This window comes from Phymastichus coffea, unplaced genomic scaffold (genome assembly GCF_024137745.1).
Source record: "Phymastichus coffea isolate CEN01 unplaced genomic scaffold, Cenicafe_Pcof_1.1 PCOF00012, whole genome shotgun sequence".
Taxonomy (NCBI): domain Eukaryota; kingdom Metazoa; phylum Arthropoda; class Insecta; order Hymenoptera; family Eulophidae; genus Phymastichus; species Phymastichus coffea.
The window spans coordinates 1,046,511-1,065,433 of record NW_026706823.1 but is presented as its reverse complement, the minus strand read 5'-3'; the positions used below and the strand labels follow the sequence as shown (position 1 = coordinate 1,065,433).

Genomic DNA, 18,923 nt, shown 5'->3' with positions numbered 1-18,923 from the left:
TAATAAGTAATTATTATTTGTACGAAATCATAAGGGAAATGGTTCAATATTTACTTATTTATTTATAAACCAATACAAAGTAGCAGATAATTGGGGTGAAAACCTCGATTATTGACAAACCATAGAAAAGGGATATATATTAAATACTTACTTTTTTATATATACGAGGTGTGATCAAAAGGTAAGGTGACCTTTTATTTTTATGCATGTATGATATTATAATATTTTAATTCCAATACATATTACAAACGCTAGAAATGTACTTTTTGCTATCATACTCCAAGTATACACAAATTTTATCAATATTTTTCGTATATGTCATTTGAATGTTTTGATTTAGTTATATAACTTGTTTTAGGTAGTGTAACTCGTTACTGATTACATAATCATCACTAATCACTTCAACCTTATTGTATGTGACATACTCTTGTCCATGTGCCACATCTACAAGAAATTGTTGAATCTCTATGTAATCCCCATTTTTTAAAGATGCAAAGGAATTGTCCGATCTGTATAACACTTTTTCAGATGATTTAAATGGACATCCGTTCTTTACCATTTTTTTATAAGATCTTACATTCTCTAATGGAAGTTGAAATTGCCTAACAATATCTTCATTGACTTTGGTTCTTCCAAAATACCTATATGCCAACTTAACACTATTCTGAGTCAAATTATTATCTAAATATCTTACATATTCTAAACATGGTGACCTTGTTTTTTCCTTTTCCACGTTTTTGCAATAGTATATAATAGGTTTCTACTAACAATGACCAGTGATTCATATACTCTTCAAACGTTGGAATTTCTTCAGATATATATATTAATGTTGGTATGCTATAATATAGAATCCAATTACGCCACTCCATTACTTTCCAATACGCTCGATCATATAAAGAGGGTGACAAAAGCGTTAATTGTGTAGGCACTTTTGATGTTTTTCAGTAATTTATCAATATCTTTTATTTTATTCTTAGGAATTGAATAAGGCTTATTTGATGAAGTTAACCAATAGTTAGTAAATTGATTATCAACGCCTCGTTCAACACAGTGGAATGGACATGGAACGAATCCATCAATTATATTAAAATAATGTAAAAGCAATAAAGGACTAACATTCTTTGTACCAAAAAGGGGAGTATTGTATTCAACCGATCTCTGGATTGATGCAAATGTAGCATTTGCCGTTCGTTTTTCAGGGAATTCATCCAGTATAGGATACTTCATAGAATAACCACTATCATGACGAACCGTCGAACCTGGATGCAAGCACCAGTTACATCCATAATAACCATTAAACTAAACAAGACCCTGCATGAGTACTCGTGCGACGGAATCCACACAACAACACAATGCATACGAGGTGTGATCAAAAAGTAAGGTGAATTTTGAAATTTCGAAATTTTGAAATGCGGGCTACGTCCGTTCGATCTTCGACTTTTTTATTTGGTTATGTCGGTACACTCGTCTAGAACATACGTTCCAAATTTCAGCTTTGTAGTATGTTTGGTTTGTTTGTGAAAGGCATCAAGGTTAGAAGTGTTTTGCGTGCTCCACGATTTGCTGCTGTCTAAAAACATGGATCAAAGAGTTGGCATTAAATTTTGTGTGAAAAATGGAATCAAATGTTCCAAAACACTTGAAATGCTGAAAGTGGCATACGGTGAGTCTACTTTAAGCCAAAAAAATGTTTACAAGTGGTATAAACTCTTCCAAGAAGGCCGAGAAGACATCGACGATGAACCTCGTTCTGGACGCCCCAGCACATCAACAACTGATGAGAATGTTGAAGAAGTGAAGAAAATAGTGTTGGGAAATCGTCGAATTACCATTAGAGAAATTGCTGATGATATTGGCATCTCATTTGGTTCGTGCCAATCAATTTTGACGAGTGTTTTAGACATGAGACGTGTGTCAGCGAAGTTTGTTCCGAAATTGCTCAATTTCGACCAAAAGAAACGTCGCATGAGCATCGCCCAAGAGCTACTGAATGACGTCAACGATGATCCAGATTTACTCAACAGGGTTATAACAGATGACGAAACATGGGTATACGGTTATGACGTCGAGACTAAGACTCAATCGTCCCAGTGGAGGCATTCTGGATCACCAAGACCAAAAAAAGCACGCCAAGTTCGATCAAATGTAAAGATTTTGCTTACAGTTTTCTTTGACTGCAGGGGCGTGGTGCATCATGAGTTCTTGCCACAGGGTAGAACAGTAAATAAGGAATATTACCTGCAAGTTATACGCAATTTGCGCGAAGCAATCCGCCAGAAACGTCCGAATTTGTGGAAAAATAAAAATTGGCTTTTGCACCATGATAACGCCCCTGCTCACACATCGCTGCTTGTGCGCGAATTTTTGGCTAAAACCAACACAGTAACGATGCCACAGGCACCGTATTCCCCAGATCTGGCCCCCTGTGACTTCTTCTTGTTCCCAAAACTGAAGAGGCCCATGAAAGGACGGCGTTTTGCCACGATTGAGGAGATAAAGACGGCATCGAAGGATGAACTAAACAAGATCACAAAAAATGATTTTTTGAAATGCTTTGAGGATTGGAAAAAGCGTTGGCACAAGTGCATTATATCCGAGGGGGATTACTTTGAAGGCGATAAAATAAAAATTGATGAAGAAATAAATATTTTTTGAGAAAAATAAAAATTCACCTTACTTTTTGATCACACCTCGTATACATATAATTTTCTTGTTTCATTGTGCAGTTGACCTTCAATCCCATTTTCCGAAAGTTTATTCATTTGCTCGGCAAAGGAACGTAGAAAATACGTAATATTTGGTTTATTACGCCCGAACCACAATCCGCATGTTATTGTTTTTGTGGCACGAAAATTTTGGGGAGTCTCATTTACAACTATTTGTAAAGGCCATATAGAATATTTTGAACTTTTAAACACTGGGCTTACGTCGCTATTGAAAGTTACAGATATATAACACTCTTTCCTATCGACCGGTAATGATGCCACAAATTGCTTATATCTCTGACCATCATAAATATCTTTAAAAGTACCGTTGAATTCCTTGTTTCGTTGGGAGACAATATCAATATAAAAGTGCTCATCACTTTCAATATGGGTTGGAATGTCACTTTCTACATCGAGAAGAACAAAATAGTTAGTGTACGAAGGATCTTACAAGTTAATGTATTCATCACATGTTTCACAAAATATTGTTCGTTGTTGTTTAGTAAACGTTCCGAAATAGATTTGACATACAGGACAAATAGCGTGATATTCCTTACAGCCTTCTGGACTGAAGATACTATCAACTTGATAAGGATTGTCAGGAAAAACATCTTTATTTAGAAAAATATTTAGTATTTTGAACAAATCAACTATTCCCTTTGTTGGTATATGATATTTCCTGCAAAATTTCATTACAGTTAACATAATTTCTATTTTACTAACGCTTACATGTGTCATAAGACACTCATTACTATCTTCATCATTAATAATCTCGTCTAATTTTTGTTTTTCACTCTCAGAGGGCTTATTTGTATCAAATGCTATATTATTGAAATCATCTTCATCACTGCTTTCATCAAAATAATCTTCGTGGTCGTGTGGAATCCGATCAATTCCCTACATTAAGCAAATTATTCAATATTACATTTCTAAGCAAGCCATATTTACATGAATTATAAAAAATTCATAATTATATATTTTCACTTTCTAAGTTTATTAAAAGACCACCATTTATCCAAAAATATGAACAAAAAAATGTAGAAAATTTTACAGCGAAATATGCAGAGAAACCTGCAGGTAAACGTGTAGCATTCCGTAGGTTTTCTTAAAGTATTCCTGCAGTAAAAGCTGGAAACAATCCTGCAAAGTTTTTGAAAACGCTCGGCTGTAATGGTTGTTGAGATTTTATACATGAAAAAGTATACATATGACGGAAGAAAGCTCTGTGAGCTTGTGTGCACATTTTTCTCATGAGATTATTATTAGGTATTCGCATCGAACCCATATAAATGCAGTAGAATACATAACAGTGTCGCTTCTCTTATATAGTATGTACTATAAGTCCAGCAGCTTGCGAGTTATCCACTCCTATTCAAAATCAGTATGCTAATTGATAAAACGTCATCTGCTAAGTATTCGAACATCTTGCCTCCGTCGCGAATCCAACAATATTAATCCGTTGATGCATACAAAGTTGACGTTTTATCAGTTGGTACACTGATTTTGAATAGGAGCGAATAACTCGCAAGCGATTGGACTTGTAGATACTTAGTTTATAAAAGAAATGAGATTATTATATATTATACTGTGTAATATTGGTTGGTCACAAATCTCTAATAAGTGAATATAATTATTTGGGACGAGCGTGTTTAGTTGAACATTGTAAATAGTTTGATGAATCTACAGCAGAAAAATGCGAATAAATGAAAAAACAGTAACATTGACCTGTACCAACATTTGTAAATATTTATGTATTTTTTTCTTTATTTAATTTCTGTATGTTTATCTATAAAAATTCGTACATGAAATTATACAGAATATAATTCATAAATATCTACAGCTTTTCTATAGATTTACTACAGGAGTATCTATAAATCTAGCGTCGCGTTAGCGGTACTCATGCTAGTAGGCATACGAAGTAACTACCGAGCTGCAGCCGCGCCCGATACTACATAAAATATGTTAGCGATTTTCTGGCTCCCCTTGTTACAGGCGCTAGTTGGACATTGTAAATACTAAAAAAAATTTGCTATCTTTGATGCTGTGCCGACCGAGGGAAAAAAATCTTACAAAAATTTAAAGTAAAGAATTTTGTAGCTCTTCCTGTGCCCTATCTAAATTATTCATTAAAAAAATTTTTTCATCAAATATAACGCGCTTACGAGCATTCTTCCCGAAAATTGGCAGTTTTTTTCAAAATTTCATAACTCCATAAATTCAACTGATGAAATTATTTTCATTATTTGAATATCATAATAAATTTATACATAAGAAAATGATTGTTTCTTTAGGCATAATACTGTGGAATTTTTTCATATTGTTTTTCGAAAAAAAAACAAAAACTTTTATTTTCTTCACAGACCTAGCGCGCTAAAACAATATGAAAAACGATATACGAGGTCTGTCCGGAAAGTATCGGGCCTACCTTTATATTTTCGTGCTAGCGTTATTCTTTATCATTTGGTGGGTGGCATCCTTCAAAGTAATCCCCACTTGATTGAATAACATGGTTCCATCGATGTTTCCACTTTTCAAAACAGTCCTGGAACTCACTTTTAGTCGGTGTCCTTTGAGTGGTTTTTTTAGTGGTTCTGGAAACAGCCAAAAGTCACAAGGTGCTATGTCGGGACTATATGGAGGTTGTCGAAGCAATGCGATATTGTGTTTGCTCAAAAACTGCTGCACAAGATTGGATGAATGCGCTGGCGCATTATCGTGATGGAGAAGCCAGTCACCACTTTCCCAAAAGTGCGGCCGTTTTCTTCTTACTGCATCACGTAAACGTTTCAAAATTTGAACATAGTATTCTTTATTGATTGTCTGACCTGTTGGTGCATATTCACGATGTACAACACCTTCACAATCGAAAAAAACAATCAACATTGACTTAACATTACTCCGACTTTGACGTGCTTTTTTTGGTCTTGACGATTCAGAATGCTTCCACTGTGAAGACTGTTGTTTTGTTTCAGGATCATAACCGTAAACTCATGATTCATCACCTGTAATAACTTTTCTAAGTACATTATCATCATTATTGACCATTTTCAGATTGTCCAGAGAGATTTCTAAGCGAATGTTCTTCTGCTCTGCTGTGAGCAATTTTGGGATGAATTTCGCACACACGCGTTTCATTCATAAATTTTCGGTTAACATTTCTGAAATGATAGTTTTTGGTATCCCAAGGTTTTCTTCTAGTTCTCCCACAGTCATACAACGATCTTGTTCGATTGCAAGTCGTACCCGCTCAATATTATCTGCGGTTTTTGTCGTCGAAGGCCGGCCGAAACGAGAATCACTATCGACAGAAGTGCGACCATCCTTGAACCGTTTATACCACTCTTTTATTCATGTTTTGCTCATACACTCGCTTCTGCAGGCCTTTTGCATCATTTCAATAGTTTCCGAACTCGTTATTCCGAGTTGAAAGCAAAATTTGATGTAAATTCGTTGATCTTGTTTTTCAGTCATTTTTGACAATATCAAAATCCGACGAACGCGAAAAAGGCACTGTAAACAAAGACACGCGCATAAACTATACGTCCGGCAGGTGTCAGTAAGTAACCAATAGATTCGTGAGGCTTTACTGTTGATGTTTCTGTCCAGTAGAGGTCGCTTGAACACTATGGCACGAAGATATAAACGTAGACTCGATACTTTCTGGACAGACCTCGTAAACTCTTCTCTTGACTCTTACAATAATGATACATTGTAAGTTACACAAATAAACATAAAAAACGATTCCGTTTTTTTTTGTATTATAAATATAATTTTTTTGTTTATAATAATAATAATAATTTGACGAGAGCAGGCCGTGTGCCGGTCTCTCGTCTGCGTTCTCCCTCCTCCACTCGGCAAGGCGTGTTGGCCAACGTTAGGCGCATTAAAGTATGCGCCTAACACTTGGTCTTTTTGTTTCAGCGCCAAGGACGGGCCAGCGCAGTTGAGCGCAAGAAAAAGTTGAAGAGCGCGGAGAGAGAGTGAGAGAGAGAGAGAGAGTATTAGGCCCACGCAGGGATTGGCAGGCGCGCAACGCGTGACCGATAAGCGGCGCGTCGCGTGCCGCCTAACTAATAGGTCAAGGTAGGGAGAGGAGCGAGCGCCGCTGAGCGGCTGCAAGACGAGCGCAAGAATTAGTGCGTGAGGGAGTCGAAGCCCAGTCCTATTAGATAGAGAGTCGAAGCCCAGTCCTGCTAGAGTGCAGTAGTCCTACAGAGAGTGCAGTTTGGGATAGCTGGAAGATCAACCCTACCGGCAACGGCTTTGTCCGCGACTGCAGCCAACCCACCTGCTAGAAAAGTCAACGTCGCCTGCGGATACCTGGTCAGCGATAGCAGCTAGCAGCTACCAGCGATCTGACCAGCGACGACGCCCGGTACTTCCTGCGGCAGCACATCGCTCAGGATTCTCGACGTTGCGAGGAACAGGAGATAAAAGGTCAAGCCTTCCTTTTCTTCTTTCTCTCTACACTCTCTCTCTCTGTTGATGCGACGGCCGGTGCGCGTTGAAAGAGATAGCCTGGCACTCACGTGCCGGCTATCTGAAGGTTCGCGCTAAGTTTAATTTATAGTGATGTAAGTTGCGACCGGTGAATTGTCCAGGCGCCCACGTGCCGGGCAATTTACCCGGTATTAGTTCGCGTAGTTTTTAAGTAAGTTTGTAATAGGTTAAGTACGCGATTAGGTATTAGGATATTGTGATTATCTTAAGTAGTTTATTGTTCTATTTGCAGTTTGTTGGTCGGTAATTTAAATTATGTTATGCGCGCGTATGTTTAGTGTGAATAATTATTAATAATAATAGGTTGTACGTGAGATTTGATTCCTGTCTTTGTATAATTTATTTATCAACCTCCCCTCGTTCTTCTCCCTCAATTGTCATGAGCGAAAGTGCCTCACTTACCCCGCAAAAGAATTGGTAACAAAGGAACGAGTTTTGTTACAATAATAATAATAATAATGTCAGAATTTTTACATGAAAACGCGTATTTTTTCTTACTTTTTAGGACTAGGAAAAAATCTAAAAAAAATTTTTTCGAAAAAAAATCTGAAAATTCCATAGTATTAAACGTGACAAAACAATTATTTTCTCGTGTATAATTTTTTTTCATCATTTAAATTTAAGAAGATATGAAATTTTGAAAAAAAAAACTGCCAATTTTTGGGAAGAATGCTCGTACGCGCGTCATATTTGATAAAAAGATTTTTTTAATTAATCATCTAAACAGGGCTCGAAAAGAGCTATAAAATTATCTTTAAATTTTTGTAAATTTTTTCCCTCAGTTGGCACAGCATCAAAGATAGCAAAATTTTTTTAGAATTTACAATGTTGAATTATCGCCTGTAACAAGTAAGAAAACACTCTATTGAATTTGTGAATCATATCATTTGAAGGCTCTTGGAAAGAGTTTATAAATTAGCTCCCGTTCGCCTCTGGACGTTGTTTTGTACCGGAGATATAAAACTTTAAAGTTTAACTCATTTTGCTCGAGGGGGTGACCGAAAGTACGTGACCGGCCGTGTACATATCCAGCTGGATATCCATATGGAAATGGAGCATGGATTTTCAGCTGGATTTTTTCAATAGGAACGAGTCTGTCAAATCACGAAAATCAAATAGCTAATAAATCGTAAGCAATGAATCGTAGCAATTGTGCCTTTCTTGAAAGATATGGGAAAAAAGGAGGGAGGGTTCGATGTTTTTACAAACTTATTTGCACAATTCTATGCAGGGAATCCTTGAATCTTTTGCGGACGGAGTATCTGCATGTTTCGCTGCATAATTTCTTGTATACTTGTGTACAGATTTATTCTATAAGGGATGTATGGAATTTCATTTTTTGGCTGACTGAGATTGTTTTGTAATTTTTTTCAACAACAATATATATTAACATGAATAGGCAACGAAAGTCTATTACAGAGATCAACCGGTGGGGGTGGATCTGAATTACATGGTTCAATCTCACTCAGGCAGCTAAATTTCAAACTTAGAGAAACCCTATCGTCCCCTTTTTGACAAAAGTCACATGAATAATTACGGTGAATTTTCATATGGATTTATAAAATCCATATGGAATGCATGTGAATTGTCCATGCGGATTTGTCAATTCCATGTGGAATGCATGTGGATTTTCCATGTGGATTATCTATGGAAAAATTAATATGAAATTCCTATGTGCGAATCTATATGGGTTTTTTCTGTGGATGGAAAATTCACCCAGAATTTCTATGTGTATATTTTCTTTAGGGCCAAGACAAGATGGCAGATAAGATATATATCAGCTATTCTCCAGATATATAAAATCTATATACATTCCACGTCTATTAGTCCATTTATTCGTGTAATTCATTCCAATTCTATTAATCCATTTATTCGTGTAAACTAACATTGTTTCTTTTATAAATAATGCATATTATACAGGTTGATTCTGAAACATATGAAGAGTTTGGTACCATTCGATTCGTTTTGAAAAATGGAATAAGATGGCACAGTTAAAATTTTTTTTTGATAATTAGTCAATTAGATAATCGCGATTGAATGTCAGTCAATGAGCGGCTGGCTACGGCCGACGGGCCGCGCGACGGCGAGTCGCGACGGAGAAGGGAGGTCGACTCGCGCATTTTAATCAACAGGTGACAGAGGTGCTCAACTCTTGATCTGTTACTGCTAGCAGCCGTTATGTTGACGTATTTTGATATTATGAATATCAATAATAATATGGATAAAATTATTAAAAAATACGTTGCAATGTAATAATGCATTACATTGTTTTGTATTGTAAAAAACATGAATTGTACAAAATGAATAAAAACATTGATGAAATTTCGAACGAGGCATAAAAGAATAACTAAATGCCAGCAACGATAACTTCATATTGTTTATTGAACAATATTTTCAAAACAAATAAGTGTTGTGTACTACATGCGCATGCAAGAATGTTTTCGTTGGTCTTGTGGAAAAATAGTAAAGAGTGCAGTGTCGTGGCGTCCGAGAATTTGCGTCGTGTAGGAGTATTGCACGAGGCAAAATACGGGCGTAAATGGCTTGCAGTGGATTTGGTGGCAGCAAATGGTAAGTTAGTACAATTATCATATACACATTATTAACCTTTAATGTTTATTTAGATGACAGGGAATATTTAAACGAATTGGAAGTTTCGACTGATGGTAAGGTGATTCTTGGAAATGAGCGCAGTGAAGGTAATTTAAATAAAAAAATTGTTAATCTATTATATTAATAAAAATATGATTATTTTTTAGATTCGGGAGATAATGACGAGGAGGCTATTTTGAAGAGGATTTTGAGAAAGGAGTTTGCCGGACTGGAACCCCGAAATGGCAATGTAGGGCAACTTACATACATACATACATACATTCATATACTCATACAATAAAAAACATACATACACAGCTCTTACAGACGTCAGGGTCATGCCTACTAACGCTTGCAAGCTTATAAACATACACACGCACACCCGCTGTATACAGCCAGTACTTACGCACGCTTGCAAGCTCATCTACACACACACCGATGCATGCGCATACACGTTCACATGCACATTGCATTCACGCACGTTTGCAAGCTCACAAGCCCACGCACATACAACCACACTAGTTCGCATGCGCTCACGTACTCTTGCAATCTCACATACAGGTACACACACACTGCCAAGCACACTCGGACATAACGCTTAAAAAAACATACATTCATACGCACACGATACATACAACTAATATAAAAATAACAATACTTATTGTTATAGGTACGGCTTTGTGATAGTTCTTCGGTTTATGTTGTCCAAATTGAATTGGACAACATAACCGAAAAATACAAAGGGGACCCACAAAAACTGGTGACGAAGCTCATCAACATGCTGGTGATCAAAGATGAGCTTCGTCGCATGACACCTACCGGGAAAGCCGGTACGGTTGCCATTCCGCAAGCCATTTATGAAGGCGTATTCGGTAAGATATTATCTAATAATATAATCATTGAAAAGTAATTATTCTTGTTTTTGTTTTCCAGAATTGGTTAACAAGATTTCGACGGGGGCGGAAAAAATGGCGACGGATAGATATCGGCTAGCTCTGACGCGGATATGCGACAACGCGCGTCGAATTAAAAAATAATTTTACATTTTTTATATTAATTTTTATTTGTAAAACTTATTAATAATAAACAATTTCTGAACAATAACATTTTTTAACACAATAACTTAAACAATAATAACAATAACATAATAATAAGATAAATTAATAATAAATAATGAAAAAAAAAATTAACAACAATAACAAAAAGTTTAACGAAATCTCCAGCCAGGACCGCAATTCCGCCAAACACTGCAAATAAATGGAAAATATTATATTTTTTTTACTTTTTTCTTTAACCTAATAACCCAACAACTTTGCTTACGACTTTTCTACGAACCCAATAAACACAATAACCCAACAACTTTGTTTACGACTTTATTACGACTTTTTTACGACTTTTTTTACGACTTTTTTCTTTAACCCAGTAACCCAATAACCCAACAACTTTGCTTACGACTTTTCTACGACTTTTTTACGACTTTTTTACGACTTTTCTACGACTTTTTTTACGACTTTTTTACGACTTTTTTACGACTTTTTTACAACTTTTCTACGACTTTTTTTACGACTTTTTTACAACTTTTTTACGACTTTTTTCTTTAACCCAATAACCCAATAACCCAACAACTTTGCTTACGATTTTTTTACGACTTTTTTACGACTTTTCTACGACTTTTCTACGACTTTTCTACGACTTTTTTTACGACTTTTTTACGACTTTTTTACGACTTTTTTCTTTAACCCAATAACCCAATAACCCAACAACTTTGCTTACGACTTTTCTACGACTTTTTTACGACTTTTTTACGACTTTTTTACGACTTTTTTCTTTAACCCAATAACCCAATAACCCAACAACTTTGCTTACGACTTTTTTACGACTTTTACGACTTTTTTACGACTTTTTTTACGACTGTTTTACGACTTTTCTATGAACCCAATAACCCAATAACCCAACGACTTTGTTTACGACTTTTCTACGACTTACCTCTTTCTATTCGTCCATCTCCCAGTCTGGATCGTTATCATCTTCTGGATCCCTCTCAAGCTCCTCGTTGCCTACTCCATCACCAGGATCCCCCCCTGCCTTCATGCATTGTTCAAAGTGGCCCCCATCCATTTGTATACATAGGCGAGCTCTTCGTAAAACTTGGAGCGTCGCTCTATGTATTTGATCGGGTGCCACATTTTCTGCCCACTCTTGAACAGCCTGCCAGCATCCATCTGCGTTGCCAGGTGGACCGTTAGAGTAGATGGCCTCTTTGCACGTTCCCCAAACATAATAATCCAATGGATTATAATCTGGGGAACGTGCTGGCCATTCTACGGTACCACCACGGCCTATCCACTCAGGGTAAGACTGGAAAAATATAGAAATCAGTATACTTTTTTTTATAAATTAATAAAAAACAAACAGTAATCAATTACCTCGTCGAGATAGTCCCGGACAGGCTGCGCAAAGTGGGCTGGGGCTCCGTCGTGCATCAGGATGATGTTATTTTGATCTGGGAGGACGTCATCTAGAAGAGCTGGCAGATCATGTTGCAGAAAATCGAGGTACGCACCAGCATTGAGGTTTCGCGGTAGACGGAATGGACCCACAATTCGGTCACGAATCACACCAGCCCATACATTTACGGCATATCTATGCTGCGAACGATCTAATTTATGTTGAAAAATATTGTTAAATATTTTGTTGTGCAAGCAAATACAATATTATTCTTAAAATATACCTTCTCGCACCGCAAATGGATTCTCGTGGGCCCACACATGTTCATTGTGTTGGTTGAACATTCCGATTCGCCCGAAAGTGGATTCATCCGTCCATAAAATGCGATCCAAGATGTTAGGATCTTCGTCAACCGCGTCCACAAGCCAATGACAGTACCTCAATCTCTGTTGCGGATCTCCAGGTTCTAATAAATGATTAAACGGTCCATTGTCTTTAATACAAACCGAGATATAATTGATCAAAACATAAAAATAAATACTGTATCCGTCAGCATATCAAAGTTACTACAGGATCGACCTCCTGTCGTTACATGCGAATACATAACCGCTATAAATAACAAATTATGCACTTACCTAGTGACTGCACTCCCCGGAGATGATACGCATGTTGATCATCATCCTTCATGACCCGTTGTACAGTGCTGTACGAACACGCCACACCTAACGCCGCCGAGACTTGCCGCGAAACAGATCGCAAGCTGTCTGTCGGATCGATGGCGAAAGCTGCAACGATAGGGTCATGAAGGTGATCGCGTTGGCGTTGGCGTCCTCCATCAGGATTCCTGACCACGACACTGCCCGTTTCCCTCAACCTCCTCACGGTATTTTCTATCGTCCGAGGATTGGGGTGTTGTGCTCTGAGAGGGTAAAGCTCAGCGTACCGTCGAGCAGCTGCATTCGCATTACCCTCAGCCCAGCCCAAGCACAACACCATATCGGTGTACTCCTCGTTGGAATAAGCATTTCTTCTTGCCATTTTGCAACGATGGAGTACACCGTGTCAAGAAAATTTTGCAACTAAGTCTATCAATAGTAATGAACAAATGAATAGCAAAAAAAAAAAAATTACTATTCATTTGTTTGGAACTATTGATGTTTGACTGTTTGAGAGTTTGCATATTACAAAATATTCAAATCCTTGAACTATCGAAAATTCGATGCTTAAGTTGAGATAATTAAATAAATAGCGTTAAATCCATTACCCTATTGCAACTAATGCAGACCATTAATTAATCAATTTATTGATTGATTGATTGATTGTTTGTTTGAAAAATGTATTTCACGTATTGTATTGTATGTAGCTACAATGTAAGTAATGCCTATTGTAACTATTCGTATAGTTTAATATGCGTTTATTAAACATGCAAGTAATTGCACAATGTGCAATATTTTCGTAAAAGCGCATGTACAACACATGTTTTTATTGATTTCATAAAATTCATGTTTTTTTACGATACAAAACAATGTAATGCATTATTACATTGCAACGTATATTTTAATAATTTTATCCATATTATTATTGATATTCATAATATCAAAATACGTCAACATAACGGCTGCTAGCAGTAACAGGTCAAGAGTTGAGCACCTCTGTCACCTGTTGAATAACATGCGCGAGTCGACCTCCCTTCTCCGTCGCGACTCGCCGTCGCGCGGCCCGTCGGCCGTAGCCAGCCGCTCATTGGCTGACATTCAATCGCGATTATCTAATTGACTAATTATCAAAAAAAAATTTTAACTGTGCCATCTTATTCCATTTTTCAAAACGAATCGAATGGTACCAAACTCTTCATATGTTTCAGAATCAACCTGCATATGATCCTTGTGTACCATTCCAAAGTGCCAAAGTCTCAGCCACCAAAAAATGCAACAAAGAAGAAAAATAAGGAAAAAGCGTCGGTGAGTCTTTTTTTTTATTATAAACGGAGTTCTTTTCAGCGGGTTGATGCGCGGACCCAGCTGATAAAAATGAAATACGTAACGGAAAAACGTGTTAAACGAAGGAGCGAATAAAGTAGACTCTCTTCCTTACTAAGATTCTATGTAATTTTGTTGTATCTATGACACGCTCGGTTCAAAAAACTAGGAACTACGAGAAACATCTCAAATAAATTTTTGCGTATATACCTTTTCAGAAAGTTGACATTGAGGCACAAAAAGATGTTATTGAGACGAAGAACAAATTTATGCAGTCGCAAACGTTAGTACTTCACTAGCCGCTGCTGAACAACGTTTCCCATTTTAAAAACGGGAATAATGAATCACCAAAATTCAGATACTTGGATAATGCGATGAAGGACGAAGAAAATAGCTTAAATTCAAAAATAAAACGATTGGAGTATGAATGTGAGATTTTTAAAACAGAAAACATAAGGCTGAAGAATGGCAATGATTTATTGAATGAAAGAATAGAAACTTATCGTATACTAAACAAAAGATCGCAACTAAATATTTTGCGATACGGAAAGGAATTTGAAGAGATATCCAAAATAGATGCTGCAAAAAAAAAAAATTGGATGCTACGGTAAGTGTAGCATATATAGACTTTTTTAAACGAACTGAAATGGAGAGACACTAACCTTAACCCACTGAGAAGCACATTTTTGTAGAGGACGTATTCCGGATTTAATAGTGGTTATGAGGGTGTTAGGGATCGCTGATTACGGATCTGAAGTAAGATTTTGAAAATTCGAAATGGCAGACGAAAATTTCCAAAATTACCATAGAAAAGTTAGTTTTCGTATATATTAGTTCTAGGGGTCGCTGATTACGAATCTGATTATTTTCAAAATTAAAAATAGCGGATTCGATATGGCGGACAAAAAAAATTTCGTATCATCAGGCTGCCATTTTGAATCCGCCATTTCAAATTTTCAATTTTGACACTGGGTTCATAACCAGTAACCTCGAAATGCCCAGTGTACCAGTTTTCAGTAAAATTGCTTGTAAAATGAGTGCACGGCTGATTTGAATGTAAAATCTCTACATGTTTTCATTGTTGATTGTTTATAACTAATTACATAAAGTGCTACCCTAAATTTTGAAAAGAGAAACTTACACCCTAAGTATCTCGTATTCCGTTCTTCAAAAGGTTAATGGTTCTTCGAAAGAATGAATCAGAAAGTTGAAAAACATTAACCCGTGGAATTATTATTCGTACTCTGAAACTTCTGCATATCTGTTTTTTCATATGTATCCCCATAGAATCATCAGGATAGAATATGGAATTACATACTAAAATCTAAGTGGTCTAAATTCCGTATCATGAAATCTTCAAAATCCACATAGATACGAGTACATACATCCTCATAGATTTTTAAAAATCTATCTGTTACAGATAGATTTTTGAAAATCTATGATTATTGAAAAAAGTTATTTATAATTTTTTTTCAATCTAATTTGAAAAACTCAATTTATGGATGTCAGCCCATCTGGATTTTAGAAATCCCTCTTGGATCTCAAGAATGTTTTGATTGATTTTTTTAATAATACATTCACCTTGATTTTAGGTACATTATTTTTTTTTTTTTTTTTTTTTTTTTTATTTTTAACGTCGCTCTATTTATGCTTCATCAGTGCTAATCAGCGACGGAGGCTTGCAATGTGTTTGAGAACAAAGCACATGAAACTTTTTTCAGTGGTGCTTGTATCAATCAGCAGGAACTGGGAATCGAACCCGGGCCTACCGGGTGCGAGTCCGTCGCCCTACCGACCGAGCCATTGCAGGCCTCTAATTTAGGTACATTATGAAAAAACGATCTGGGTTTAGATAAATTCACGTGATTGAGAAATACAATGTCATACTTTCAATTTTGATTTCATAAAGCCAAACGAATTTCGAATACAAACCAAATTAGATTTTTGAAATTCTATACGCATTTAAAATTTTATGGCTCCCGTCCAAGAGATTTATTTTGTAGACTAGCCTCTTCAGTACAACAATCATTATGCCTATGTTTTTCCTATTTCTCAAATAAATACCTTTAAATATTTTTCCTCTTTTTGTCTCTTTGGATAGGTTGTGAAAAGCGTGCTGATAATATTAGCAATCGTTGCCGCATCCATCTTTCCCAGCAGCAATAAAGCTCCTAGTTTTTTGGTGACTATCTTGTATCCAAACTTCTACGGGTCAATACATATCTCCTCATGTAATATCTTCTATTAATTTGCTTTGCTTCGGTTAATCATGTGACCCAGTGCTTTTTTTGCGACCTTGCGTTCAGCCAATCCATGGACTACTTCAGCTCTAGCCTTAGACTGCGATATTTCTCCCTTAGTTTAGCAATGTTATCTAAATAATAATAGTAATAATGATAATAATATTAAAAACAATAATAATAGTAACAATAATGAAATTAATGTAATTATATGAATTCTTTCTGAAGAGTCCATTGGCAAACAGGCTGCTATCATCCACTCCGCAGCATAGGTTGTATAGTAAGAACCAAGCAGTGCCTCCAATGAATACTTTACCAAAAACTTTTGTAGAAGATAAAGGTAGCTCACTTGATAATAAATCCCTAAAGGAAACGTCAGAACTACCCAGTCCTGTCTATGATACAAATGTAGATGACAGTAATTATGACATGGAAATTGATGCCATTTCTGGCAGGAATTTGGATGATAAAATGGAAAATGAAAAGACAAAAAGAACACATTCCTCGAGGAAAAGTAAGAATAACATTATACATTTAAAAATTTACTTCGTTACTATATTTTCAATAAATATTTTTAGAGAGATTGGATTTCAGTGATGAATTGGCTATATCTCCAAAAATTCCAACCAAAAAACACCGTTCTGATTGTAGTGAAGAAACATCTGATTCAGGTATCGTAGAATTACTTGCCAGCAGCTTGAGAAATGTTTCTCAAAGTAAATTATCTTCTCAAGATTTCATGCAAATATCGGCTGGCCTTTTGAAGAAGGCTCATAAAAAAGGAAATGTCGATAATGATGCAAATACGGACGATTCGGCAAACGAATCATCGTATTTTGCTAATTTTGGACACAAAGAAACTGTAACAAATGTGGATAATGTGTCAGTGAGTATACAATTTTCATTATACGACTTTTCATCATTATAATGTTGGCAGTAATTATGAAATTATATATATTTTATTTTAGACCACATACTTAATAAGGACATGCAAATTTTGTATGACGAATGGAAAAATGGTTTAAAAATGATAGACGTAAGCAAATTTACAAAGTACATTTTACGGTTAATGCCCACAAATGAGAATGGAAAACCTCAGTAAAAGGTGCATTTCAAATGATAGGCCATCATATACACCCAGAGGCGTTAATCGCCGAGTTCCTCTCAGTTTAGATGAGCATTCAACACTTACAAGTATATGTATTTGTTCATTACATTGCGAATTATCAAATATTGTAATCTAATTAATCACTATTTTATTACAGAGTGTTTGAAGACTTATCTGAACAAAACCGCTAAATTGAGTTTAGAAGAAATAAGAAAGATTGTCGCTAAAAAGCGCCATAATAACAGAAGAGATCAATAAGTGCGTGAAAAATCAAAAGAAAAAATTTAATCCGTAATGAGTTTCATATGAATACAAGATAGAAACCAATAGGGTTAATGGAAAAAGATCTTCCACCACTAACCCTACATTATTTTGTTCAATCTTAATAATGTTGAAATAATGTATAAAAAAGTTAGTTATGTTTAGTTTTCCTAAAAAAATAACATGGTTATGAAATAAGGTATATAATAAGGTGAAGTAATATTAATAAATGATTCTTTTCTAACTTATTTCCTATATGAATGCCAATAAATTCTTTGTAATAAGGATCATAAAATTTATATGTATTTTTTTCGTACTGAATCAGCAATCCTTCGCAAAACATGATTACCGTATTATATGTATCGAAAATGCCCTAATTAATACTAAAAATTTCCCCCATATTTACCATAAAATCCAGTGGGTAATGACTTAAACCCGTGAAATGGTTGTAAAATCTGCCTAAATTTTCAAAAAAATTGACGTAAATCTGCATTTTTTGTAAAATCTATTTGAATCCGCCAAAAATCAAGCTGGATTGACAAAGAAATCCACCTTCATCGGTTAATAAATTCACATAGTTTTCCTGTAAAATCCATTTTATTCTCCATAACATTCATATTGAAACCACTAAAAAATTCGCCTGGATCTGTTGAGAAATCCAGGATTTTCCGCAAAATCCATTTCGATTTACCAAAAAATCCACGAGGATTTTCTGTGAAATCCATTTCGATCCACCAAAAAATCCACCTGGGTCGGCTAAAAAATCCACGAGGGTTTTCCGTAAAATCCATTTCGATCGACTATAAAATCCACCTGGATCGGCTGAAAAATCCACGACGATTTTCTGTGAAATCACCTGGATTGACCAAGAAATCCGCCTGGATTGGCCAAGAAATCCACCTGGATTGGCCAAGAAATCTACCTGGATTTAAAGAGAAAACCATTTAGATTCCACCTGGAAATCCATCGTGGAAATTCAACTCAAATCCATATGGAATCCATATAAATCCATATATCCAGGTAGATATTCATGTGGAAATCCAGCCTGGATTTCCAGCTGAATTTTTTTGATAATACATTTACGTGTCCA

General features: G+C 35.9%; 2 protein-coding genes across 2 annotated transcripts; one reads left to right on the top strand and one right to left on the bottom strand.

Annotated features, from left to right (window-relative positions):
* Positions 1-11,789: 11,789 nt before the first annotated feature.
* LOC131672886 (histone-lysine N-methyltransferase SETMAR-like) lies at positions 11,790-13,283 on the bottom strand. Its single transcript, XM_058950409.1, has 4 exons — positions 12,881-13,283; positions 12,529-12,738; positions 12,224-12,456; positions 11,790-12,155 (listed from the first exon to the last, which is right to left on the bottom strand). The coding sequence occupies exons 1-4, from the start codon at positions 13,281-13,283 to the stop codon at positions 11,790-11,792; spliced, it is 1,212 nt and encodes a 403-aa protein (XP_058806392.1).
* An 839-nt stretch (positions 13,284-14,122) lies between these two features.
* Positions 14,123-17,830, top strand: LOC131672879 (uncharacterized). The gene is made up of 6 exons (XM_058950397.1): positions 14,123-14,206; positions 14,443-14,507; positions 14,583-14,831; positions 16,710-16,978; positions 17,043-17,354; positions 17,730-17,830. The coding sequence occupies exons 1-6, from the start codon at positions 14,123-14,125 to the stop codon at positions 17,828-17,830; spliced, it is 1,080 nt and encodes a 359-aa protein (XP_058806380.1).
* Positions 17,831-18,923: the final 1,093 nt, after the last annotated feature.